This window comes from Zeus faber, assembly GCF_960531495.2.
Source record: "Zeus faber genome assembly, chromosome: 16".
NCBI classification, from domain to species: Eukaryota; Metazoa; Chordata; class Actinopteri; order Zeiformes; family Zeidae; genus Zeus; species Zeus faber.
The window spans coordinates 15,654,106-15,681,605 of record NC_137202.1 but is presented as its reverse complement, the minus strand read 5'-3'; the positions used below and the strand labels follow the sequence as shown (position 1 = coordinate 15,681,605).

The 27,500-nt window shown below is 44.6% G+C and overlaps 4 protein-coding genes across 5 annotated transcripts in view; 2 read left to right on the top strand and 2 right to left on the bottom strand.

Moving 5' to 3' along the window:
* The first annotated feature begins 2,080 nt into the window (after positions 1 to 2,080).
* Positions 2,081 to 13,401, top strand: cdc5l (CDC5 cell division cycle 5-like (S. pombe)). Its single transcript, XM_080017235.1, has 19 exons — positions 2,081 to 2,218; positions 3,006 to 3,109; positions 4,350 to 4,511; positions 4,608 to 4,735; positions 4,885 to 4,984; positions 5,878 to 6,004; positions 6,393 to 6,484; positions 6,588 to 6,732; positions 7,640 to 7,831; positions 8,534 to 8,682; positions 9,331 to 9,499; positions 9,651 to 9,815; positions 10,429 to 10,509; positions 10,722 to 10,973; positions 11,574 to 11,681; positions 11,928 to 12,017; positions 12,371 to 12,502; positions 12,600 to 12,680; positions 13,026 to 13,401. Exons 1-19 carry the CDS (start codon positions 2,174 to 2,176, stop codon positions 13,137 to 13,139), a joined length of 2,436 nt encoding a protein of 811 aa, XP_079873361.1. The 5' UTR covers positions 2,081 to 2,173; the 3' UTR covers positions 13,140 to 13,401.
* A 69-nt stretch (positions 13,402 to 13,470) lies between these two features.
* Positions 13,471 to 21,058, bottom strand: supt3h (SPT3 homolog, SAGA and STAGA complex component). 2 transcript variants are annotated; one of them, XM_080016098.1, is made up of 12 exons: positions 20,931 to 21,058; positions 19,804 to 19,906; positions 18,091 to 18,175; positions 17,261 to 17,347; positions 17,023 to 17,119; positions 16,718 to 16,878; positions 16,135 to 16,210; positions 15,625 to 15,737; positions 14,841 to 14,945; positions 14,599 to 14,727; positions 13,819 to 13,908; positions 13,471 to 13,600 (listed from the first exon to the last, which is right to left on the bottom strand). In XM_080016098.1, exons 2-12 carry the CDS (start codon positions 19,893 to 19,895, stop codon positions 13,559 to 13,561), a joined length of 1,077 nt encoding a protein of 358 aa, XP_079872224.1. In that variant the 5' UTR covers positions 19,896 to 19,906; positions 20,931 to 21,058; the 3' UTR covers positions 13,471 to 13,558. The 2 variants fall into 2 exon arrangements, with proteins under 2 accessions (XP_079872224.1, XP_079872225.1); XM_080016099.1 differs by having other exon boundaries at positions 17,023 to 17,113.
* Positions 20,871 to 25,209, top strand: runx2a (RUNX family transcription factor 2a; the record flags this gene model as incomplete). Its single annotated transcript, XM_080016395.1, has 7 exons — positions 20,871 to 21,009; positions 22,132 to 22,352; positions 22,977 to 23,136; positions 23,263 to 23,367; positions 23,476 to 23,547; positions 24,899 to 24,905; positions 24,987 to 25,209. The coding sequence occupies 7 exons, from the start codon at positions 20,871 to 20,873 to the stop codon at positions 25,207 to 25,209; spliced, it is 927 nt and encodes a 308-aa protein (XP_079872521.1).
* A 2,239-nt stretch (positions 25,210 to 27,448) lies between these two features.
* The window catches only part of LOC307242057 (follistatin-related protein 1-like), a gene marked incomplete at both ends in the record, with an annotated part of 3,808 nt that continues 3,756 nt past the window's right edge, over positions 27,449 to 27,500 (bottom strand). Inside the window, one exon of the mRNA XM_080016394.1 lies at positions 27,449 to 27,500. This exon is cut by the window's right edge and continues 64 nt beyond it. Coding sequence (XP_079872520.1) covers positions 27,449 to 27,500 — 52 coding nt within the window.

Below are 27,500 nucleotides of genomic sequence, written 5' to 3'. Positions count from 1 at the left end.
ACATGTGACCTGGTATCATTTGTGCAATATCAATAAACGCGTACCACCGTAAACAAGATGCAAATGAGTGCAGCACCTCACTGTTTGTTGAAGGCCTTCACATATACTGTAGATAATAGCTGTGGAAAGGGGGATATCAGATCAAATCCAGTGCTTGTAATATTCCAGTGGAGGTAAGTACTGGAGGTAAATTTGGGTAAGTTTCATTTAGGAGGATTTAAATGTATATTTAATACAACACAGACAACTAATTCTATTATGTAATTATAGAACCAAGAATTGCAAACTTGGAACTTGATCTTACTGTCTATAATATGACATGGAGCCCCTTCTGTTAAACATTATATGCATTATATGCTTGCCTCACAGCAAGAAGGTCCTGGGTTCGATTCCCGCCTGGGGCGCTGTTGGCACCGTGCTCCGGGCGGGTTATCTCCCAAATAGGAGCCTTTCTGTGTGGAGTTTGCATGTTCTCCTCATGCTCACATGGGGTTTCCTCCACCTCACGTCAGTAAGGACCCCCACCAAAAACATGCACACATCATCGTCTGACCAGCGATGGACCCTCGGCACCTGGTCCCCGGGCGCGTCCACGAACGCTGCCCACTGCTTCTGGCTGCGGCCCCGGAGGAAGGACAAGCCAGGATGGGTCAAACGCAGAGGAACCATTTCACCGGCCACCATCCAAAGCATGTGCGTGCGTGTGTGTGTGTGTGTGTGTGTGTGTGTGTGTGCAAGCATGCGTTGTAATGTGGTGTGCTGTGTGACAAATAAAGACTGTTTCTTTCTTTTCTTTCTTTTCTTATATAGAGAAAGAAAGAAACAGTCTTTATTCGTCACGCAACACACCACACTACAACACATGCTTGCACACACACGCACACACGCACATGCTTTGGATGGTGGCCGGTGAAATGGCTCCTCTGCATTTGACCCATCCTGGCTTGTCCTTCCTCCGGGGCCGCAGCCAGGAGCAGTGGGCAGCGTACGTGGACGCGCCCAGGGACCAGGTGATGAGTGTCCATCGCTGGTCAGACGATGATGGGTGCATGTTCTACAGAGTGATTGCAGGGAACGCTCCCGCCTACTTAAATGCTCTTGTAAGAGCACATGTTGCCCCCCGGATGCTGCGCTCGTCAAATGAGCGTCGCCTGGCTCTGCCGGCCATACAACCACGGCAATCCAGGCTATTCTCAATTGTAGTTCCACGTTGGTGGAACGAGCTGCCAAAAATGACCAGGGCAGGGACCTCCCTCTCTGTCTTTAAGAAGCACTTGAAGACCCAGCTCTTCAGTGAGTACCTCCTGTCCTAACCTACAATTACTTAGCACTACCTAGCAGTATTTATTGTTACACTAATGTTGTTGTTACACTAATCTCTGTCACAATGTAGCTTGAATGTCATTCTCCCTTGTAAGTCGCTTTGGATGAAAGCGTCTGCTAAATGACTAAATGTAAATGTAAATGTTTTTGGTGGGGGTCCTCTACTGACGTGAGGTGGAGGAAACCCCACGTGAGCACGGGGAGAACACGCAAACTCCACACAGGAAGGCTCCTGTTTGGGAGATAACCCGCCCCCGGAGCACGGTGCCAACAGCGCCCCGGGCGGGAATCGAACCCAGGACCTTCTCGCTGTGAGGCTGTGATCAAGATCATATAAAAAAATAAAATAAGAAAAAATGAAATAAATAAGAAAAAGACAAAAACAACAGAAGAAAAATAATGTATAGGGGTTTTTTTTTGGGGGGGGGGGGGGTTCTATACAATTATTTGTAAATTAATTCCAGGTTAAGTATTGAATCTCAAGGGGACACAACAAAGCCAGACGGATCAACCATGGTATTCACCGAGGAGCTCGACGCGTTCCTCCGTGACCACCAGGTGGCGACACGGAGCGCCTGGAGGGGCCGGGGGACCGAAGCCACGCCCAGGGCGACGCGTCACGGCGCTGCGCACGGCACGTCGCGCCCGGGATGCAACGCGCCGTTCTCCATTTCCGGCGCCCGCGCTTCCGGCTCTGGTGCACGTTCGTCCGCGCAGCGCAGCGCCCGGTTGTGTCGGCGTCGGAGACCCCCCCCCCCCCCCCGCCCCTGAAGCCGAGCAATCCGCCCTGTGACCGGGAGAGCCACCCGCGGTTTCGCCTCGACGGAGGAGAGACGACCGGGCCGCCAAGATGCCGCGAATCATGATAAAGGGAGGCGTTTGGCGCAACACGGAGGTACGTGTTTACGTGGTTGCCGCAGGTTAGCATGGAGCTAGCGCGGCGCACGGTTGGGACGCGGACGTTGGGCTTAAGTTCGCCTGGAGCCGGCGCAGAACTGCCTGGTTTCTGCCGATTTAGCCAACCGTCGCTCCCCGCGGCCGCCTAACTTTTATACGTAGTTGGAGGAATCCCGCAGAGATGTTAATCAGCGTTATTCGACGTCGAAAACGTGGCCCCACACATTTAAATGCAATCGTTAAAGAACGTATTGGGGAAGGGGGGGGGGGGCACATACAATAAACCAGTAAAGCAGGACAATGTGCAGGAGGGTGTGTATGAATACTATATCTACACAAGGATGGAAGCAGAGTCATGCAAAAATATGTATGAGTTAACATGACGAAATAAAACGAATGAAGGAAACAACATGAGGTCAAATGACGGTATTGAGCTAGAATATTGCAGTGTTGCACAATGGCGTTTTTGGTTGTACAAAATCAAAGCGACGCTCACTGATGAATGACGTGAGTCTACCTACAGGGAGAAAAGGCAAGTTTTGTCTTGTGGTACATAATAAAATCATAGATATAACAGCTCAGTTTAAAACCAGCATCCCGTGTGCATCCATGATTGTCAGGCCTGTTTCTATGGAGCGCATTGGGACGCCTTCATGGAGTTAAAAGCTGTGGACCGTGTTAGTGTTTGCCTCCCTCTGACAGAAGCTCTCTGCCCCCCCCCCATATAGCAACAAGTCCTGTTTGCAAGACTGTCCTTACAACTATCCATGCATTTCTTTATCCAGGATGAGATCCTCAAGGCGGCGGTGATGAAATATGGGAAGAACCAATGGTCCCGTATTGCCTCTCTGCTGCACCGCAAGTCTGCCAAGCAATGTAAAGCCAGATGGTGAGTGTGGAAAATCAAAAAGATGACTGTAAAAAGACTGCGCTGCAGATAACATGTTAAAATACTCCTTCCAAATGCTGCAATAACAGTAGTGCTCTAAGTGAAATTATGGTAACGGCTGACATGATATTTTACTGCATATATGTATGACCGTATGTATATGTATGTGAATATCTCTTGAACATCTGTTCCTGTAGAAATGTACCTACATTGTTTGAAACATATTAAAATGTAGGAGTGTCACGATTCTCCAAATCAATGGTTCGATTTGACTTTCGATTTTAAGGTCACAATTTTAATCATGTATTTTTTTCAGCACTGACAGCTATGCCACTGTTAGACGATAGAGTCTTGAATTGTAAAGCAAAACATTGTTTCTCACCGAGTTTCTTTGTGTCACATTAAATCATTATTAATTATGTTATTAATTATTGTTGTTCATAATTTTTTGTAGTGGAATAAATTCAAATCAAAATATTTTATACAATCATAGATTAAGGAAATGCTTGGGGGATTGCCGGATTACTGAAAAGAGGCAAACTTTTCAGCATTACTGCAAGTCTGTATCTCTTCCCCTCCACCCCCCACATCGGGTCCGCTTTGTACATTCTTCTCTAATCAGACTTTTTTTTTTTCCTAATTCTACTCATATCGCATCATGTTCGATTAAATATTATTATCTTGTCTTTGATACCACAATCCAAATCATATCCATATCGTTAACTACTCTTATGGAGTGTGTAGCTGTGCGTACTGGCACTTCTCACAAGCTGCCGGTCTATGTTGTGCCCTCTCAGGTGGAGATATTGTAAAATATATCATACCATCGACATAGATCATCCATTTATTTTTTCACTTGCCTGATCGGACAACTGCATGAGGCATTCCAGTTACCCGATCACAGAGTTTACTTGCCCTGGCAAGCGTTAATGTCGAGCCCTGAGGGATGCGGGACAGCAGACAATATTACCCATAAAAATACGAGCAAACCTGCGTGTGATTTGGAAATTGGAAATCAAATGCTCATTTCAGTAGATTTTTGGTTTTGAATATGAATCGTGACAGCCCTATTAAAATGTGAATAATTTAATGGGAGGTAATATACTATTATTTATGATTTCACTTGAATTTGTTGCACATAACACCGTTCTTAAGTGTGTTTTTGGTCAGATTTTACTTATTATTGATCAGTGGGTAAATTGTCTTTTCTTTGTTCCTATCTTGTGGTGTTCGTGTGTAGGTATGAGTGGCTGGACCCCAGCATTAAGAAAACCGAGTGGTCCAGAGAAGAGGAAGAGAAGCTGCTCCACCTGGCCAAGCTGATGCCCACCCAGTGGAGAACCATCGCTCCCATCATAGGACGTACTGCCGCTCAGTGCCTGGAGCATTATGAATTTCTCCTGTAGGGCTTAAAATATTAAAAATATGAAAATAAATCCTACCGGAATAAGGTGTCAATTGACTGAATAGAATATATTCTGTGCTTGTCTGTGTTCAGAGACAAGGCTGCCCAGAGGGATAATGAGGAGGAAGTTGGAGATGACCCCAGGAAGTTAAAACCAGGAGAGATTGACCCAAACCCAGAGACTAAGCCAGCCAGACCTGACCCTGTGGACATGGATGAAGGTGCGTATACCCGTCAAGCCTTGTTTTAAATAAACAATCTGCTGGCTCTTGTCCTAGCTTTTATGACAATGTAAGCCTAATAAACCTCATTTCTGTCAATGGGATTTGGTGTTTAATTTTTGACCTCCGTTTTATGTGTCAAACTCCAGATGAGTTGGAGATGCTGTCAGAGGCCAGAGCTCGTCTGGCCAACACGCAGGGTAAGAAGGCAAAGAGGAAGGCCAGAGAGAAACAGTTGGAAGAAGCCAGGTAATATTAACTTCCACAACACTCTAGTTACACTCATACGCAGCTGTACATCAAGGCTCCAGCTATAGGTTGTGACCAATACGCGAACATTAAAAAGCTGCAAAGAATTCCCTATTGGGTATTTGTTTTTCCCACAGCAGCCTCTTATATAATGAAACAACGTTTTATTTGGTGTAGTAACGTGTTTGACAGAAACAAAAATTGACCAATACTATCAACTCCAAAAACTAAAGAGCCTTCATTCCAAAACACCTGATTTATTTTTTTACCAGGCGTGAAACCAAATTTTTCACTTAACTGTCTCCATTGATGGCCATAATGAATGGCCAGAATTAGATTATCTCGACAATCGTTCATTGATCTACTTCACACTTGGTTGGTGTATTGCCGGGGGCCCAAGGATGTGCAGTGTCTAATTTGGTGCAAATTGGACACGCGTAATATTAATAAACTTTCAGCAAACCGCGAGCCAGCAGGGGGCAGGGCTTCCTGTGGGAAACAGCGGGCGGGGGCGGGGCTTCGTGTGAAATCAATTGGCCCGTTCTGCACAGGCATGTTTGGTGCGGTCGTGCGACACCTGTAAGGTTCATAAAGTTTGAAGCGAGTTTATCCAAAAGTGCAACTTGGGTGTGTTTTTTGTTTTTTGTTTTTTTTGTTTTGCCCCCCCCCCCCAGTGTTTTTCACCACGGGTCTCTGCGACTTTCATAAACAGGCATGTTTAGGACGGGCTCTGCACTAGTATCTTTTAATTACTTTTAACACCTTTGGATATTCTATATGCTGCATCAAACCTCAGTTACATCCCAGGTTTTGCGGAATATTATCACACAACCTAAGTTACTAGTAATGGCGACTGTGCTCGAGATTCTCAACGGGTGCTGATTCTCCTTCAGGCGGCTGGCGGCTCTTCAGAAGCGCAGGGAGCTGCGAGCTGCAGGAATAGATGTCCAGAAGAAGAGGAAGAAGAAGAGAGGAGTGGACTACAACGCTGAAATCCCCTTTGAAAAGAAACCGTCCCAGGTGACCAACTCAATCTTTTTTTTTATATATGTATTTAAGGAGCAGAAACGCTCTCCAAAGTTACGACAGAGGAGTGACCTTCAATACCCACATTCCCGCTTACCACTTGTGATCATTTGGTAAAATATAAATGTCTCGGGTAAAAGACAGGGGAAACAATTTATTAGGATTTGCACAAAAATGCTGCAATTATTTATACTTATTTATTATATATATAAGTATAAATAATTGCAGCATTTTTGTGCAAATCCTATTTTAGGGGCAACGCGGCATCGTTAGTAAATGATGATCCTTGACCATCTATTTTTCTAGATGTAGAAGCTGGTTTCCCGCCCATATGTATTTGTCTATTTCCATGTCTGTATTGTTCACTGTGTGTTACTCGCAGGGTTTCTACGACACCAGCATGGAGCAGTACAACGCCCTGGAGCCAAATTTCAAAAGACTGAGGCAGCAGCACTTGGAGGGGGAACTGCGCAAGTCAGAGAACATTAAATTCAGCTCACACGTTAAGGAAGCGAACCAACTTGGTGTGTCGTCATTGTTGAACAATTTAGGACATGAGTTTAAAAATGTGTTGCAGTGAGCGTGAGGAGAGGGATCGGAAGAAGGACAAACAGAAGATGAAGAAGAAGAAGGAGAACGACCTGCCGTCAGCCATCCTCCAGACCAGCGGAGTGGCCGAGTTCACCAAGAAGCGCTCCAAGCTGGTTCTGCCCGCTCCACAGGTAACCAGCGCACTGTAGCTCGGTGGTCTCCATTATATGGTCACATTAAAAAGCAGTAAGGGCCAAAGTGGACAGTATACTACAAAGGCAGAAAGCTCTTCCGAGCTAAAATATATCAGTCACAGTTGCCACTCAATAAAAAGGGAATTCATGAATATACTGTGTACAGCTGGGCAATACATCACTATATTATCGATATAGTGATACGAGGCTAGATGTCGTCTGGGATTTTGATGATCATAATATCGTTAAATATTGTCTGGAACATTGTTACAGTAAAGTGGAGCCGTGGTTTATTAATTTTCTTCGGTCAGTGTGCATTACAATAACAGGGTAAAACAGAAAGCAACCTACAATATGCACAGGGATAACATTTCAATGGGGAATTATATATGAGGGCAATCATTAATATATTTTTATGTGTGAATCGTCTGGGAACAGACGCGATCACAGCTCTCAGTGCGCCAAGATCACCGTGCCATGTTCCTTCAAATAAGACAACTAAAAACTGTGGGGACGGGGCCTGGAGGAACGGGGCACAACTTGTTATTTTCTGCGCATAGTGCATGGAGAGGGGGAGAGAGTCACAGAAAGTGTCCCCATTGCACACGGTTCCCTCCCATACGCACTTGTTTAGTTCCATAAGCAGACGTAAAATAAAATGACCTACATCTAATATAAAAACACACTCTTTTGGTGCACTGATGGCTGGTGTGCGCGTCACTCGTGCACACATCATCGGTACCGTCCGAGAGGGAGACAGGTGTGCAAAATGCACCCCATTTGCTCCCTCTCCACGCCCCCCCCTTCGGAATGGCACCCTAGGCGCCGCCAGTCTCCTCTTGGAAAAGCTGAGCCAGCCCGGCCCTGCCACCACCCCCCCCCCCTAAATATTCTACTTCCTCAGATCAGCGACGCCGAGCTGGAGGAGGTGGTCAAACTGGGCGTGGCCAGCGAGGTGGCCCGCCAGGCCGCCGAGGAGAGCGACAGCGCCAACTCTGCGTCCTCCACCTTGCTGTCCGAGTACAGCGTCACCAACGCCACGCCCACGGGGCTGCGCACCCCCCGCACGCCGGCCGCACAGGACAAGATCATGCAGGTGAGATGGACGCACAGAGTTTGTGTATTTCCGGGGGCCGTACACAGACACACCTTTTTTGGGGAACTGCGATCTGTTCGTACCTTTTGGGTTTACGCTCGTGCCTGCATGTATGCTTATCATTGTTTCGTTAAAAACGAAAACCTTTTTCTTGTGAATACATTGAATTGTAAGCTGGTGCAATCCAGCATTTGCTTTTTTATTTCTTTCTATTGCATACCAGATTACTCTACACACACTGCATGTGCTGTACACTAAATGGGTGATTCTCAATCGTTTCATATCAAGCACCCTCAACCAGATACCATTTAAGCCACAAACCCCATTTGATGAGATTGTCTTTTTTATACATGTAAGTTTCATACATATGATTCATCCACAGTTCCATCCCTGTCTATACTATAGTTAGAGAGAAAACAGCGATCTAGGATCTGTGGTCACTATTGTACAATATCTAATGTTGCTGACCTCTTGTAAATGACATAACGGTTATAGATTATTTCATTTACAGAATGCAATAATAAAGTTGAATTATTACTAATTTTCCTCGGGACCCTCTAGAACCTCTCGGGGAAACCCTGGGTGGTCCCCGAGCCCCACATTGAGAGCCGCCGCACTAAATAGTTTAAAATGTTTTTATGTGTACACTCACTGACCCCGTCTTTCGGACCCTGTGTTCTTCCTTGGCTTGGCTCCGTGCAGGAGGCCCAGAACCTGATGGCCCTGACCAACATCGACACTCCTCTCAAAGGAGGCCTCAACACGCCGCTGCACCAGAGCGACTTCAGCGGAGTCACGCCTCAGCGCCAGCAGGTCCAGACGCCAAACACCGTGCTCACCACGCCCTTCAGGTAAGAACCAGGAGAGGGCGCCGTTTCAAACGTAATCACGGCGCTCTACGTCCATCGGATTAGATTGTGCTTCATTGATTACCTGGGGGGAGCCATGTTGAGTAGCTCAAAGGGTCACACACAAGAATTGAATGGCGGCTTTTGAATAATTTAAGGTTCTGTACGATCCACAACACGTGTAACTGATTCCACTAAGAAGGAAGGTGTTAAACTATCCATTTTCAGTAACTTACATGGTTGCACTATACAGGAGGGAATCGAGCTGTACTTCGATATTGGTTCCTAAACAATCCTTCCTCTGATATCCTCCGCTTTTTTATGTACTGACTTTCCCCTGGGAATCTTTTAATTCTTATGTTACATACTGGTAATACTGAGTAGTAAGCAAAAAAAAGTATCTTACTAGCTGTTAAACCCCATTTAATATATTTTTTAAACCATTATTGTTATGTTGCAATCCTATTTTTGGCTCGGGACATTGAAGGGTTTTCTCATTAGGCCTTTGGCATCGCATGGCAAATCATGTGTTAATAGTCGGGTGTTAGCGTTGGGATGGTTCCTGAAATTAAAGAATGTAGATATCCAGAGTGAGTTGTTCTTTGGCAGTTCATTTAAAGCTGAAATTTTGTCTGGCGTGTTTACCCGTAGAACCCCGACTCAGGGGTCAGAGGGCATGACCCCGCAGGCCAGCGCCGGAGGCATGACCCCCCGCGGGGCAGCGACCCCCGGTCTCACACCCGGCCGCACGCCCCTCAGAGACAAGCTGAACATCAACACAGAGGAGCAGCTGAGTGACCCCGCGTACGCAAAACACCTGGTGGGTGCACGGGAGTGTCAATGTTGACTTATCGTCTTCGATGACGACTGGCGGGTGTATTGTGTACTCCCCATGAGGTTTTCATGAATAAAAATGTGTCCCGTGTCTTTAATCTCTCTCTCTCTCTCTCTCTCTCTCTCTCTCTCAACAGCACAGGGAGAGCTTGCAACAGCTGAAGCTGGGCCTATTGTCACTTCCTGTTCCGAAGAACGACTTTGAGATCGTGCTCCCTGAGAACGCAGAGCAGGAGCTGGAGGAGACGGAGACGCCGACGGGTTTCATAGAAGACGCCGCCGACATCGAAGCGCGCAAGCAGGTCCGTCTTCAAAACACACACTTCTACGTATTAGACTGACTACGATGTAGAGCGGGAGTTTAAAAAGTACATTTGGCAGAGAGGTAGCGCTGCATGCCTGTCGTGATGAATACTATATCCATTTATCGTACGATGTTTGGACATGATCATTGCTAGTTGTGTTGTGTTTTGTTTACATAAGAATGTCACCAACATTTTGGCAACACGATGCCAGAATAAACAGCAGGGTTTTCCCTCCCATAATAAGACTCGGGAGCAGCGCCTCATCGTTTTCTCACTGCTCCAGGTATCAACCGGACATGTGACAGAACAGTCCTCCCAAATCGCAATTTCTTCCTTAATTCATCTTTTTTTTTTTATATCTATAACTACTCTACTTATATTTTCATTTATATATTTGCTTATAATTATTCATACACTGATGGACGCAGCCATCAGGGGCAATTAGGGGTTTAGTGTCTGGCTCACGGACAGCACAGCGTGCTAGCAGGAGGAGCTGGGGATCGAACCGACTCCTCGCTGTGAACGGGGGGTAATAGTTCTGCACCGGTGTTGTTCCTATGGTGGTGCACCAGCACCAGCCAGCTGATGGACTTTGCTTTTTGTGCCTCAGGCTGTACGCGATGCGGAGAGAGAGAAGGAGCTGAAGCTGAGACACACTCCTGTCCAGAGGAATCTGCCACGACCCACTGAGGTAATGATGCACGGCCCAAAACCAGGCTCAAAGGTCGAAGAGAAGAGGAATAAATGGAACTGTTTTGAATGTTGTTATTTTCGGTCAAAAGGCTTTCGCTGCACTGTGAAGTCCTTGTGCTTGAATTAAATTTTGGTAGTGCCAGAATGAGCCCTGCATTGGGAACTCTTATTTTTTTAGACGTCGCCAAACAACGGCTCCTTCTTTTCCAGGTGAACGAGTCGGTCCTCCGCCCGCCCTCCGTGGAGCAGCTCTCCGAAATTCAGGTGGCGGAGGAGCTGATCAAGCAGGAGATGATCACCATGCTCCACTACGACTGCCTGCACCACCCGTCGTCCAGCACCGACAGCCTGCTGCAGCGCAGCAAGGCCCGTGGCCCCACCTCCACCTCCAACAACGCCTCCCACATCGCCTACCTGGACTCACACAGCTACCAGCCCATCAGCAACGAGGAGCTGGAGCAGGTAGGGGAACGCGCATCGGTCATCTGCTCCACATCAGTTCTGTCTCGAATAAAGTGTGTGTGTGTGTGTGTGTGTGGCTACTAAAATGGAAAGCATTTTTGACATTACGGTTTCCCGACTGACAAAATCCTATCTTACGATAAATGACTGAAGCTTCCTAATTTAAGGCGTATTTTAAGTGAGTAATTCCATTTTGGGATGGCATGAATCAGTTCTAAAGTCATAAACAACTGCCCCAATTACTGTAAAAAATGTGCAGCCATGTGATGTATCATGTACATCTACATGAAGTAAGGGAACAAAGAAATAGAACACACAGCTGTTACCATGGGTACAGGCCTAACCAATCGATTACCGGTTTAAAATTGACAGAGGTGGTTAGGATTTCCTAATTTAAATAGGAGGTGAAATAAAAGACGATTTTTTTTTCTCTATTATTTATTTATTTTTCTCTATCTTTAAAACTTACGATGAGGTGTCATTAACGTTCTCGGCTCCGAATAAGATCAAGACTGCTTTTTTGTGTGTGTGTGTGTGTGTGTGTGTGTGTGTGTGTGTGCGTGTGCGTGCGCGTGTGTGTGTGTGTGTGTGTCTTCATAGGCGACGGCCGTGCTGACAGCAGAGATGGAGGTGGTGAAGATGGGGATGGGCCACGGCGACCTCAGCATGGAGGCCTACAGCCAGGTCTGGGAGGAGTGCTATGGACAGGTACCGTGACTTTCGCCTGTTTCTGTTCCATTCAAAACCTCCTAATTTAAGTAGCACTGCAATGATGAAAATGAACTGCATGATGCATGCACGTTGCTTAGTGAAGCTGTGGGACATCTGCTCCTTTATTAGTTAGGTGTTTTGAGGTTTATCTGCTTTTTATTTTGTGTCAAAACACAAAATGTTTTTTGTTTGGGGTAAAGGACCGGGCGTTAACGCTGCCTGTCGTGCCTCCTCCCTCCCCAGGTGCTGTATCTTCCCGGACAGAACAGATACACCAGAGCCAACCTGGCCTCCAAGAAAGACCGAATTGAAAGCCTGGAGAAAAAACTGGAGGTGAAGCATTACATTTAGTCATTTAGCAGACGCTTTTATCCAAAGCGACTTACAATTGTTCAAAGACCGACGGACGCAGCCATCAGGAGCAATTAGGGGTTAAGTGTCTTGCTCAAGGACACTACAGCATGCTAGCAGGAGGAGCCTGGGATCGAACCAGCAACCTTTGGATCACTAGACCACCAGCTCTACCTCCTGAGCTACCATCCCCATTAAAGCGTTGCGCTCAATGACAACTGTGAAGTTATTAAATGGCAGCGGGCGTCGTAGATGGTTGGAGTTTCATCAAAGGTACTAACCGTGGTATGACTACAACCTCCTGGCGACCTGCCGCTTCCTCTGCCTGTCTGCAGGTGAACCGCGGTCACATGACGGCGGAGGCGCGCCGGGCGGCCAAACTGGAGAAGAAGCTCAAGGTGCTGCTGGGAGGATTCCAGTCCAGAGCCCTGGGCCTCCTCAAGCAGCACGGTGAACTGTGGGAGCAGGTATGTGTCGTGGCAAGCGCCTTGAAAACGCACCGTTCACCCTCCCTCAGGTTTCATGTCGACTGTATTGGTGTGCACCTCTCCCTGCATCCCCCAGGTGGAGCAGGCTGCTACCGAGCTACAAACCTTCAACCAGCTGAAGAAGCAGGAGGACACGGCCATTCCCAGGAGACAGGAGGTACACGCTCCTGTGATGCTTTATACATCAAAGTGGGATTTGATTGTGTTGTATTAATTTAATGTTGGGAATTGTGATTTAACTAATTACCGGAACAGTAGTGGCCCTATATAAAAAAAATAAAAATTTAAATCTAATGTCAGGGCGCCGTTGTTTAAGTTCATGTCATGAACTAAACCCCATCTGCCTTTTAACGGGCCGTGCCGATAAAGCCACAACGTTTAACGAGTGTGGAAAGGTTCGTAAACGTGAGCCGCCATAACAGTTGAGTCAGACGGTTCCGAGTCGAACTTAAAAGACTTCAAAAATCCGCGCCGTGAGCTCATGTTCTGCTCCCGGCGTCAGGGCCTGCGCGAGGACGTGGAGCGCCAGATGGAGCGGGAGAAGGAGCTGCAGCAGAGATACGGGGAGCTGCTGGTGGAGCGGGAGACGCTGCTCGGCAACGCGCAGAAGTACTGACGCGCGCCAGCGTCCAAAGTTATTTGTTTGTTTTTGCCCCTTTTCCAAGTGTCTGCTGTAGTCCCAGCGAGTCGCTGGTCGCGTCGTCACTTAGCCTGTGTGTAGCGGTGTTGCCGTGGTGACCCGGGAGGCAGCACTGTGAGCATGCTCAGTAGGAGTCTCGCGACTTTCTGTGTTAATGTCCCACGTGTGCGAAGTTTTGTTTTTACAGCCCAACGAAGCCATTTAGCGATGAGAAACCAATAAAATGTTTCAAAGCCTTTGCAGCGTGTCGGTTTGGATCATTGCTGTGTTTTGAGTTGACGCTACAAAAAATGGTCACATACAAATCCTTTATTACACGGAGCAAAAACCACAATAACAAACAAGGAAAATACGGATTGTGTGACGGCGAGGAGTGTGTATGAAGAGAAGACACGTCAGCAGGTGAGGAAGACCATTCCACTTCTGCGATAGGCGTTCTGGGAGGAAAAAAATGGGATATAATGATGTGTAGCAATACATTAAGCAATATATTGAAATAGTTTCGTGTCACTTTCTGACGTCCCAGGGGATATACCGTTGAATTTAAATCCTAACCCGGGGATGCGTACATCACTTCAACCTCTTGTGAGATCCGTGCGCCGCGGCTATATCAAAGCTGTGTGACAGCGCTCCACTGTGTTTCTTTCCCACGTACCGTGGGTCTGTAGTTGTATCTCCTGATGGCTTCTCTGATGTGGCAGGGCTGGATGGCTCCGCTAGGGGGCTCCACCGTGACGGGACTGCTCTGAAACACAGTGAAATTCCCCTGTCACCGTCGTGCTGAGGGTTCCAGAAACGCCCCTTTAAATTGGACTCAAATGACATTTAGATATATTCCAAGGCTGAGCCCCGCCAATAAATGGATTCAGTGACTAAAAGCTAGAACGCAAACAGTCGCATATGGGTCAGTCATGTTGTGAACATTCGTATAAGTCACAGCATAATCTTCCTATTGTGTCGATTACGCACATTTTGGTATTTTTTTTGTAATTTTAGAGCTTATTGTGCGTAATCACCGGGTGTCATGACATTTCACTGCATATATGTGACAATCTCTTGAACGTGAACTATTGACCATTTCTGGACATGCATGGCATCAGAAAGGGCCTTCGGTGGTAGCCAGTACTCGCTGCTACAAGCCAGGGCCATCTCCAATTTTAGAGGAGAGGATTTTATTTATTTATTTGTTTTTAAAAAGGAGGCTTTGGTCATTAGTACCACTGGCACTCATTCTACTCCCAAATGTTCTAGAAGTGCAACTGGCATCCCAATGATTTTCAGAGATCAAATTCATCTGAGATTTTAGAAATATGTTCCATTCACTAAAAAAAAAAAAAATTAAAAAAAAGTCAGGATGATTACATAAACATACTTTTTTGAATGCTCCACACCATATGACTATACGACCTCACATATCTAAACATCCGAAACACACCTTCTTGCGTTTCCTCTGTCGGGTCCGGCCGTCCAAGCTGCCGTTGCCGTGGAGGAGGGGCTTGGCCGAGTGGGAGGAGCCCGGCGTGGAAGGGGGCGTGGCCTCCGGTGAATCCGGGTCGATCTTCATCTGACGGGGGGGGACGTACAACGAGGTGAGCGACGCCACTTCCAAAGTTTGGGCTTTGGAAGAAGACGTGGATGGGAGGCCACACCTTTTGGAGGTGTGAGGTGTGCGTTTACCTCCGTGTGCGCGTTGTAATGGATGTAGCTGGAGGAGATCACATGACTGACGGGGTCGTTCTTGGACGTCATTTCCTGCTTCACCAACAAAGACAGATCCACAACCTGGAGGCAAACACAAAGTATCGCGGGCGTGGTGAGGAAAAATGACGGCATTGAGCTTTTTGCGTTGGTTCAGAAGTGCAAGATGTGTGCTTTAGTCTCACATCTTGCCTGGAATGTGAACAACTCCCTCCTGAAGAAGGCTGTAGATGAACATGCAAAAAACTGGACATTTATATAATCTGTTTTTATTTCATTTCCATTTATGTCGTATTTTATGGAAAGTGCATTGCATTCCAATATAGCAAATGTGCTACATAAGCACAATTGTCCTTTTTCCCCTCCTCAAATCTCTATTTGTTCACACAAACATACATTATTATAAATATACAAAAAATAAAAATTAAATTAAAAACAAAAAAGGAACATTGTTGTCAGCTGCTGAAACAACAAAAACAGCAACAAAAGCAACCACAACCGCAGTAGCGACCACACACACACACACACACACACACACACACACACACACACACACACACACACACACACACACACACACACACACACACACACACACACACACACACACACACACACACACACACACACAGTGTGTGTAAACCCTGAAAAATGCTCTTTGAACTGTATTATTAAAGCGCTGTATCACATTCACAATAAAACCCATGAAAGCCGGATCAGACAGACGGTGACTCCATGTGCATCAGCAGCAGCGCAGACCGACCTGGGCCACCGTCTCGTAGGCCAGGTAGGACAGGATCTCCATGGCTACGCTGTTGGGCTTCACCTCCAGGCCGCTGCAGTCCAGCCAGTCGCGGAACTTTGAGGCTTTCTTGGCTACAAACACGAACCCGACGTGGCCATATCCAAACCAAAAAAAAAGACAAATCACAAGCAATCCCGTTATCACATCGGGGTGCATTCTGGCATTACAAATGTTTTTGCAAGGACTTCACTCAAAACAAATATAATCAGTTCCGCCCGGGGCTTAATCTGTCGGAAAAGCGATTCTGGAAATGTTTTTTCCCCCCGTTACGACTTGAACAACAACACCAGGAGGACTCCCCCAAGGTATTCCAGTACTTGACAAAATTCAAGCACTTCCAGGAGCTGGTAAGCACCCTGACATAATGACAGCCACACGGTCAGCTGACTAAATGGATTCCAGTTGTTTTATTAGCATCATATCAAACTTTTATTTATTTTTTTTTAGTCGTTGCATCAAAAGTCTCACCGAAGCTGAGCTGCCGGCTCTCGCAGAACTCAGAGTACTGAGCAGGGTCCATGGTGCGAGTCTGACGCTCCAAGCGCTGGGAGAAAAAACACACACACACACACACACACACACACACACACACACACACACACACACACACACACACACACACACACACACACACACACACACACACACACACACACACACACACACACACTCTAATTCCACTGTATTGTATATCCAGGACCAAAATTACAAGTATGAGACTACATAAGCCCAATAAAAAAATAATAATAATAATAATAAATAAAAACAATTATTCTTGTGGTGTGGGGATGGTGTGGTTTTGAGCAGCCACACCCGACCCGGGTCTAGGTAATTGGGGACCGAGGGTCAGGGTGGCTGCATAACTGTCGTTCGTTGGTCGGTCTAACGAGCAACAGGTACAACCACCATCCCCACACACACACACACACACTCAGGAGGGAGGAGCCCTTGTCGTGACACGTGTCCATCTGCTCCGGGGCTTGTTCCCGCTCCAAAAATCTTGATGACAGTATGAAAGGATGAGGCAGGATTTTGTCGCCTTACAACGCACCTCCAGCCGTTCCTGTTTGATGGGGTCCACTTCCTGTCTCTCAGCCAGTGACAGGAGCTCCCCGGTCTGATCCATCCACATCAGGAAGTCCTGAGCCAGTCGCTGCCTGCGTTGGTTACCCCCGGCAACGCCCCCCCCACCGCCCGCACCGGCACACTTCTCTAGAAAAAGGGAAGATTCGGGGGAAAATGGCAGAACACGGGCGGGTTTCTCCAGCCCTCCAGAAAATGAATGGCAACAAAAAGTAGATGGACGAAGAACTGAGAAACTTTGACGGGGGGGGGTTTCAGGATGCGCATGCTTACCCGAATCCGGAAGCGGGTCTTCATCGTCCATGTTTTTGAGGAGTTTAGATTTATAATCTCTGAACTGGAGGTACTTCAACAGCCTGGACACCTTTTGCTGTTCAGAAAGACACAGAACGACAGAGCGAGAGAGAGAGAGAGAGAGAGAGAGAGAGAGAGAGAGCCGGGTTTGTGTATTTTTAAGAGACGCCGAACCGGTTTAAACCAGCGGCTAACGCGCTAGGAACGTGCCGGTCACCTTGTCTCTCCTCATGAGGAACAGGATGTCTTCTGCCGAAATCACCCTGGACCCTCGAAACAGCGCCCCCTCGCACGCCTGCTGCAGCTACACCACGGTCGCACAACACTCATGAGTCACAGCATGTTTGTTTGTAGTCCAAAAATATGGGCTTACAGTATGCGGTTATATCTCACAGATTGATTTTTTTAATCAAGATATATTTACTTCCACAAAAGCTTAGAGGTGCTGTAAAGGGACAATATTAATTAATATTATGATAAAATAATAATAAAAATAACTAATATTATTATTTTTTTAGTGAGTGACATTTTCTGCATCAAGGAAAGAAGCCCAATCAAAACGTTGGGCCTCCAAGTTCTTCATCATGATATTTTAATAAATTAAATAAATTTACAACTTTTTTAAGTTGTTATTAATGGAAAAGTAAAAACATTTTTTTTTTAATTAAAAAAAAAATAAAAAGATTGCCTGGCAGGGGATGAAGACTGGACCCAAAAAAAAAAAAATAACCACTGGGTTAGCCCAACCTGACCCCAGTAAACCGTACCCGGCCATCCCAATCCGAACCTTGTACAGTATGTCCCACACCTCAGCAACCTCATTGAAGTTGATCCTGGAAAGGCCCATTTAAAAAAAAAAAAAAAAAAACAACAACAAAAAAAAAAACAATCCAGAACCCTTCTTAAAACGAGGGCCCGTGAGAACCTCGGGCAAGCCTGACCGAGCCCTCCAAGCCCCCGCTGTTAACGCCACTTCATTCCTGAATCTGGACACCACATCGCCGTCCAAGCGGGACAGAACGCACCGCTTATCCTTGAGTGCGTTACCATGGCGATGAGCTGTGTGTGCACAATGTCTTCCACCAGCGCAGCGGTTTCATACAGCGGTCTGCGGGCGTCTCCCAGCGCGAACCTGAGACACCGTCCAACACAGTCAAGGGTCAAAAAAATTAATATAGATACACAATAATATACCATGCAGGTTGTTGTGGTCGATAGAACTTGCTAAATTATTATACATTGTAAATATCCATTCTACTTATTTATATTGATACAATCTTGATCTGCATCTCAAAAGTATTGAAACTCGGAAACTTTGTAACTGAACCAGAGGTGAGCACTTTGAACTTGCGTAATTTTTATCAACTCACATCTAAAGTAATGTTTTATTAGTTAAATACGAGTGTGGGCTCAAACTAAATATCAGAGCTTGAAAAACATGGCGCCTGTACCAGTAGTCGGTAAGAAGGTATACAAATATACATTGTGCGCATGTGTCTCTCACACACACACACACACACACACACACACACACACACACTTTGCATAGAGAGAAGCCACTTCCACGGCAGCAGAGGTACCTCAGCCCACATCCTGAATCTTTTTCCTTCTGCCACCCACCACCCCCCACCCTTCTCCCCCTTTTCAGGGGGAGAAGGCCTCCGTCCACTCCCCGCCCGCGGTTGGCCGACTCCGCCCGTGCATCCATCACGGGGGAGAATGATCTGGGGTTGGAGGATGGCTTTGGGCGTTAGACAAAGGTTTGGGTTTTGGGGTTTGGTTTGAGTCTTTCCGACCACCGGGGCCACCTGGGAAGACGGCGTCCACGGCCGCAGACATACCGACCCGACGGTAAGCCCCCCAAAAAACACACACTGACACGGTCCAGGTAACGATGCAGCAATGTGTTTATTACCACCTTTGACTTTAAAGTTAAAATAATTTGATTAGGGAAGAGGGGTTCGGGGCTTTGTAGGTGTCAATGTTTCATCTGCCAACTTTGTCTTAATTGGATTTTCAGCAATTCAAGATTCAAGAGGTTTATTTGTCACATACTGTACATATAGATGTGAGCGTTGCTCTGAGGACGGAGCAGGTTCTACTGCTTCCGGAGGAGTATTTTACTTTGACCTCTTGAAAATATTTTTAAGCAGTCTTCAGTACTTTACAAAAAAAGACAACAAAATGGCGCACCCCGTTGAGCACTCAGCTTTCTGAACCTGACCACGGTTGCCATGTTTAATGGAATTTAGTTTGTCACCGCAGTACCTAACATGTGGATTTGACAAAAAAGAAACAAAAGTAAAAACATCTTATTTTGAGAAAATGTAACTTTGCCTTCAAATGATACAGCTCCAGTAAATGAGCTGAAACCCTAAAACTGTCCGCACATAACTCACTAGTCTGGGTTTTTTTTTATTTTTACATTTATATAGAAAATAATACTTAGAAGGCTAGTGACAATATACATTTCAAAAATGTAGGACTTTATAAATTTTTCTTGAACTTGAACTTGAACTTGTTAAAACTGGATTGCAATATTATCCAAAAGTAATTCCATTGTCTTGACCGTCAATCAAACAGGCTGCCATGGCGTCAAACAGTATATTTGGTGGCACCAGCCCAACGCTGCACTGGGGTGAGTCGTTCTATCACCTCTTCTCAATCTCTTTCTCTTCCTTTACAGAACAAGTTTTTTCTTCAAAACACATGTGTATATGTGTTAATAATAACATGTGTATAAGTGTGTGTATGTCTTACATCATACTTTGGAGCTCAGGGATGAAAGTTGTCCGGGAAAGGGGACGGTCCTTAGAGCTGGAGGGGGCAGAGCTAGCCATGGGACTGCTCATGACCACGTCCGCTGGGAGACAATCACCAACAAACAAAAAAAAAGCAAAAACAAAGAACGCCAGCGTATTTGCATTCAAACAGATTCCAAAAAACTGTTGATACACGTTGGAAACAGCAATTCGACGACAACACCTTTGGCAAATCTCCAAACCCAAAACACCAAATGACACAGAATATGAATGAGATATACAAACAATGAGGAAACGACGGAACAGAAGGAGGCAGAGCACACTAGGCAAGAGAAAAACAAACTTAAACATGAAGTGACGCTCACAGGAAATAAAACAACGTGAAATGTCAGAACTGTGTCAAAAAAAGTCAATGATTTTGTGGAGATGACCCGACCTGTATGTACCCATATGTACTCAGCGGTACATAAGAGCACCGTTGAATGAGTGAATGTTTTTATCATCTGAATTCCACCATTGTTCCGAATGTCTGTACTTTGTTTAACTTGTAATTCAGCACTTTTAACAGCCTCACCCGCACATTTCTACACAGTCAAAATGGTGAATATGTAAGGAATTATAATAAGGCCGTTTAAATGATCGCTTTACCAAAGTGGGTGCCAGTAACACTTAATGACCAAAATCAAGGATTCGCACTAGTTCAGAGAACAAATAAATTATATCTTTAAGTTTTTTTTTCTTTTTTAAGTAGTAGTAGTAGTAGTAGTAGTAGTGGTGTAACTGCTGCTGTGTTAAATTCACCAGTAAACTATCAGGTGGCGGTCGAATTTTGGAATTTACCAGTGTCAAGTGTCAGTGTGCCACCCAACACACACACACACACACACACACACACACACACACACACACACACACACACACACACACACACACACACACACACACACACACACACACACACACACACCCAGGTGGTCTGACCACCAGCTTCCCCTCCGGCAGTAAAATATGAATATCAGTAGAAGCCAGTTCCCTCCTATTCAAACTCTGCGGTGATTAGCCACAATGCCTGGGTCGGAGGGACACACAACGAGGAAAAGGGGCACGGAGAACGGAGACGAATACCTCCGGGGGCGGACGTGTAAGCACCAGGAGCACCAGGAGCACCAGGAGCACCTCGCCTCGCCTCGCCTCGCCTCGCTTGGTCTCCGCAACGGAGGAACTTCCACCTCCTCCCTTTATCTGGAGAGAGCCGTTTGAGGCGCCTTTTGATGACGTACGCGGCGGTGTCCGACGCAAGGCCTACTGGGAGCTGTAGTTTAACACGTTTTTGTTGTTGTTGTTGTTGTTGTTGTTGTTGTTGTTGTTGTTGTTGTTGTTGTTTTTTTTGAAGATTTTTGTCGTTTCATCATTCTTTATTTTTAATCCTAATTTTTAAATATTACTTTTTTTTTTTTTTTTTTGTACGTGAAGTGAACCACGATTCGTTAATTAGTTGCATATCGCTTATGGCTATTCATTTATTGACGTAAATGTAAATATACTTACCAAGATACTCCCGCCTTTATGGAAACTATTAAATTCTGCTCTGGAAATCTCTTCACAAAAGGCTTTTGAAAAGAATGTGCATTGTTGTTGTGTGCTGTATTCTGCTGTTGATGATCAAGGTCACTGCCAACTCAACCATGAAGTTGTTTGAGTGAAGACATTAGAAAGTTCTAAGAAAATGCTCCAGAATAGTCACTTGCTCTATATAGTAGTGTGTTATTAGGGCTGCAACTAACGGTGATTTGTATTCTTGATTAATCTGTTGATTATTTTCTCGATTTATCGATTAGTTTTGTCCATAAAAGGCTGAAAAATGTTCATCAGTGTTTCCCAAAGCCCAAGGTGACGTCATCAAACGTCTGGTTTTGTCCACGACCTTAAGATGTTCAGTTTACTGTCGTACAGGACTAAACATAAAATAATCCCATTTAAGAAGCTCGAATCAGAGAAATTGGAAATGTTCCTCTCACAAAATGACAAAGCGGTCAATCGATTATCGAAAAAGTTCCCGGTTAATTTAAGAGACAACAATTTGATTAATCGACTAGTCGTTGCAGCCCTACTTACCATGCTACTTTTTTGATCAAACGTGGCTCTTGAAGCCATATTATGTAGGAGAGTGCGCGAGCGAGCAAGGAAAGAAAGAAAGAAAGAAAGAAAGAAAGAAAGACAGAAAGAAAGAAATCAATCAATCAATCAACCAATCAATCAATCAATCAATCACTCAATCAGTCAATAAATCAATCGTAAAATGTCTGCCTCTCTCCTTCTCTGTTAGATACAGCAGTGAAAAGGCATCAGACTCCAATCCCCAGTAATCTACAACCGGGCGGCCATGAGGTCAAGGCCCTCCATCGGCCCCTCCATCCCCCGTTACCAGAGCGTACCACAGGTCCAGCGCCACCTACTGGCCTGGTGCAGACCGACAGCCCCAACTTCCTCTGCAGCAGCCTGCCTCAGCACTGGAGGTGCAACAAGACCCTTCCCAGAGGGTTCACCGTGAGCATCTGTCTATCTATCTATCTATCTGTCTATCTATCTATCTATCTATCTGTCTATCTATCTGTCTATCTATCTGTCTATCTATCTGTCTATCTGTCTATCTATCTATCTATCTATCTATCTATCTATCTATCTATCTATCTATCTATCTATCTATCTATCTATCTATCTGTCTATCTATCTGTCTATCTATCTGTCTATCTATCTGTCTATCTATCTATCTATCTATCTATCTATCTATCTATCTATCTATCTATCTATCAATCTGTCTATCTATCTATCTATCTATCTATCTATCTATCTGTCTATCTGTCTATCTGTCTATCTATCTATCTATCTATCTATCTATCTATCTATCTATCTATCTATCTGTCTGTCTGTCTGTCTGTCTGTCTGTCTATGTATATGTTTATTGGATCTGAAGTATACTAGTCTAAACCATCTTCTTATCGATCTATCTGCCCCCACACAATTAACCAACGCTCCGCAGGAAGCCGTCAAAGTCAACAGAGGCGCTCCATGCACATACATTGAAAGCGCAGCGATCGGTGTGTTGAGAAAAGTCAAGCTATCCGTTGGGCGACGGAACGCCACAATCAAACTTCCCCCTCCCCCGTCCAGGTGGTCGCCCTGGGCGACGACGTGGCAGACGGCGTGGTCGTCACGGTGATGGCGGGGAACGAAGACAACAGCAGCGCAGAGCTGCGAAACGCCACGACGACCATGAGGCAGGGCCACGCCCACTTCAGCGACCTCCGCTTCGTAGGACGCAGCGGGCGAGGTGGACAGATCCATAGATAGACAGAGAGATGTTCATCCTGCATCGACTCTAATGTGTCTATTTATTTACCAATGCTCGCATAACCGCGTGTACCGGTGTGTGTGCGTGTGGAATCTAATGCCGCAGGGAAGAGTTTCACGCTGTCGATCAACGTGATGACCAGGCCTCCTCAGATTGCGACTCTGCAGAAAGCGATCAAGGTCACTGTGGACGGGGCACGGCTGCCGAGGCGTCAGTATGCGGTGGAACTGGACACTAAAATCCACATCACTCCCTTCACAAGCTGCATGCCATGTTGTTAAATGTCACACCCCCCCCCCCCCCCTCTCTCTCTTTTAGGACAGAGACAGAAAGAGGTGAGGTCAGCGGCGTTCAGGACCTCCAGCGCTGTAAGCGCTCTCTCCTCCTCAGGTAGACGACGGGGTCCGGGGGGGGGGGGGGTTTGTTTTGTTTGTATGTGTATGTTGGTACGGTGGAGGGGCCATGTTTTGAAATTGAAATTGAAATTGAAACTCTCTACTTTAATGTTATCGATCCATTTTGGCGTCAATGAGCCAAAACTAACGCAAAGAATAAAAGAGGGTCTTGTAATTTCTCTTCCATGGAGGGGGATTTTCCTTATTCATTTAAGGTCAATCATATTACATTCAGTGTTTCTGGTCTAAAGAAAGAAGCATTTAAAGGATTGAATTTAAGTTAACTAATTTATAGAAATAATCACATTTGATCACATTTAATATAATATTTCACCATATATAGACAGAGTTTGTAGAGTCATCGACTGTGGGGCTGACTAAACAACAATTGAACATAATCTATTCTATTCTATTCTATTCTATTTGAATCTATTCTATTCAATCATTCTCTTTTATATTATTTTATATTCTATTGCGGTCTATTATATTCTAATCTACTCTACTCTATTCTATTGTAATCTCATGTATGATATTCTATTGTAATCTATTGAAATCTAATCCATTCTAATCTATTCTATTCTATTCTACTGTATATGTATGTGACAAATAACCTCTTGAACTTGAACTTGAACTTCTATCATAAACTATTCTATTCTATTCAAGAATAGAGTAGAATAGAATAGATTTGAAGAGATACCAATAGATGTGAATATCATAAATTATAATAGAATATATTGTAATTTATTCTATTCTAATTTATTGTATTCAAATTATATTGTAATCCATTCTATTGTAATCTATTCTATTGTTATCAAATCGATTATATTGTAATCAAATCTATTCTATTGTAATATAATATATTCTATTCTATTATAATCTATTCTAATATATTGTTATATATTCTATTCTAATCAATTGTATTCTAATATAGTCTGTTCTTTTCTATTCTATTATTTTATATTCTAATCGCATCTATTCTAATCTCTTCTAATCTATTATATTCTTTTCTAACCTAATGAAACCATTATATTCGCAACTATTCCAAAATATTAAAATCTATTCTATTCTCTTATAATATATTATATTCTAATCTATTATAATCGATTCTATTCACATCTATTCTAATCTCTTCTATTCTATTGTAATCTATTATATTCTAATCTATTCTGTTCTAATCCTTTCTATTATTTTCTGATCTATTGTATTGTAATATATTATATTCTATTGTATTGTAATACATTATATTCTATTGTATTCTAATTTATTGTATTCTATTCTATTGTGTTCTATTGTCATTTATTCTTATATATTCTAATACATTCTATTGTATTCTATCGCCCCCACAGAATCCAGGTCACTTTCGAGCTCTTTCTGGACCAAGGAGCCGTCATTTTTTTGCCCTGTCACTGCTCTGGGGTCGTCTTTTACCCCCAGAGTGCCGAACGTGTTCTCGTACCGCCACCCAAACCCGGCCTCCACCCACTCCCACTACCTCCCCCCTCCGCTGAGCCACAGTGGCCCGTTCCAGCCGGGCGGCTTCTACTGCGGACTGAACCAACCGCTCCGCGCTGCGGGGGAGGACCGCGGCCCTGTTCCCGCGCTGAATCACGTTGATCTTTCCCTCAGCGGGGAGGAGCCTGTTTGGAGGCCCTATTGATGATAAGTGAAACATATACGTTGTTGTGTTTGTTTGTGATTTAAATACATATCTCAATTTGATTTTCAGTTATTTATTATTACACGGGATACATGGGAATACGTTTTAATGCATTGTTTTTCTGTTCCATACAACTGAATGCTCTTTCCCTTTATTTACCTCTTTGTTCGGTCGGCGGTGAACGTGAATGCATTCAATTCGTTCAGCCCCTAAAAGACAATAAACCTCTGGGAAGTAACGTTGATACCAAATTAAAGCCATGTGAGAGATTTCACTCATATCAGGTTAACGTAAGAGACGTTTCTCGTGGGCACATCACTGATACAAACATCATCATCACAACAAAAATCTCACTCACCAGTTGTGACTGTGTGATTGAAATAATGTGGGGAAATAGAACGGCTATAGAGATTTTGATGGGTGTATTATATAGATATTATAGTCTTTATATTGTTAATAATAGTGTTGAAATGGTGGTTGCTCTGTGGTGAACGTCACCTCAACTCGCCGCCCGACAAGTGACAGGGAAACTGCCGCAGAACCACGTACGGCGTCACCGCGGGCGCCGGAAACGTTTCCGTGGCAACGGCCAACTCCACCAGTTTGAGACGTCGCCGCTACGCTTTAGGATTGTGGGCGGTGGGGCGCTTCTCCATGACATCGCCATAGCTGTAACACCTCCCGGATTCCGTGTTTTACCCTTCTTTCTCGCTGACCTCCCGTTTTATTACAAAAATAGTTCCCATAAATATACTGTGTTTATAACGTTTCGGTCGCAATCTCCGCTCAAACAAAACCAATAATGACTGCATTTTTATAGTAGATGTATTTATTGAAATTGAGCAAAACAAAAAACAAAACAAAAAAAAACTGCGCGACAGGGACACTTTCTCAGTCACTCTCAGTCCACGGACCAATTGGCAAGGAGTTCTGTTGATCTGCGCTCGATTGCTCTTCCTCAGCGACCCCGGAGCGTGTGTCCCAGTGAACTGAATGTGAATCGCGGGAACTGAATGAATTTATCAGCGGGGATCAAATAAAGTTTCGGAGCAACTCATTTCAATTTCAGAATACTACATTCAGTTTCCGGGTTTTTGGTTTTTTTTGGAATTCAGTTCCAAATTGATCAATTCGATTTCAAGTGAAGCTGTTCAGATTCAGTTTTTCAACGCAATCCTTCAAGTTAAGACAATTCACATAAGAATACAAATGATTCAAATTCGGTTTCCGGTGACACAAATTACTTCTGCCCGTGGATTTTGCGCAACATCTATGAAGGAGATTTCTTTGGAAGCTCTGAAAGCATAAAAACAGTAGCACCCTAAAAATGTCAAATGATTGTTTTTCATCGACGTTCCCAATTTTTTTTTTTAACAATTTCAAACACTTAATCTGCAATAAAAATAAAAAAAATCCAAAGAACATACAGAAAGACTAAAAGAAAACAAATATATTAATTTATAAAGACAGAAAACAACGGTAAAGCTATGTAGATCAGATAAATAAAACACATACTTTAATTTTGGAATTTTTTTCTAAAATAAGCTGTAGAAATTGAATAGCAGTGGACTTGGAGGCAACAGTTTAAACAACAGTTTATTATTAACAGTTTACAACCTGCGACACAGCAAGGCGTCTTTGTGAGCTACTAAGAGAAAAATATGTATGCTTATTGTCGAAATACTCACGTTTCTTTAAAAAATAAGATTATTTAATTTTAGAAAATCCAATATTTGTTATGTTTTTATGCAGCGCTTTACAACAAAACAGCCATTGAATGTGTTGACATTATGTGTGCGTTCCTCTATGAGCTGTTTGCGCTGTTGGCGGCGGGGTCCGACTTTCCCGGCAACAACGCAACGGTTGGGTGTGAACGGCAGCCGCGGTAAAGTGGTGAAAGCGGTAGGGAAAGCCGTCGATATGGAAGAACATTCACAAAAAACAACAGCATCCTAAAAGTGAAAAAAAAAAAATAATATCTCCACCACCTCAAGTTAACAAGAACAAAAAAAAATAAAAGAAAAATCAATTGATCGGAAGAAGAAATAAAAACATTCTCTGGGACTTGGTGCCGTGACGCAGCCAACACAGGCGATGTCACGGATTGCCACTTTAGGTTTTAATCAGTTCATTGGTATGAACACCAGCTTCGGGGGGAAGCTGTTCCAGCTCCAGGCTTTGAACAAACCACCTGATCTTGCTCCGTGGCGTCGCTGTCGGTAAAATCCAGCGCGTGACCTCAGCCGACATGCAAGACGTTGAGCTCAGCCACTCGTCTCATCCACTCCTCC

Excerpts from the sequence above, each read along its gene's own strand:
- cdc5l (XM_080017235.1), top strand. The coding sequence starts at position 2,174 with ATGCCGCGAATCATGATAAAGGGAGGCGTTTGGCGCAACACGGAG. Across the intron at positions 7,832-8,533 it reads CACAGGACAAGATCATGCAG|GAGGCCCAGAACCTGATGGC; the intron begins GTGAGATGGACG and ends GGCTCCGTGCAG. Across the intron at positions 9,816-10,428 it reads ACATCGAAGCGCGCAAGCAG|GCTGTACGCGATGCGGAGAG; the intron begins GTCCGTCTTCAA and ends TTTGTGCCTCAG.
- supt3h (XM_080016098.1), bottom strand. The coding sequence starts at position 19,895 with ATGAGCAGTCCCATGGCTAGCTCTGCCCCCTCCAGCTCTAAGGACCGT. Across the intron at positions 16,879-17,022 it reads AGACCCGCTTCCGGATTCGG|AGAAGTGTGCCGGTGCGGGC; the intron begins GTAAGCATGCGC and ends CCCTTTTTCTAG. Across the intron at positions 16,211-16,717 it reads TCAAACAGGAACGGCTGGAG|CGCTTGGAGCGTCAGACTCG; the intron begins GTGCGTTGTAAG and ends TTTTTCTCCCAG.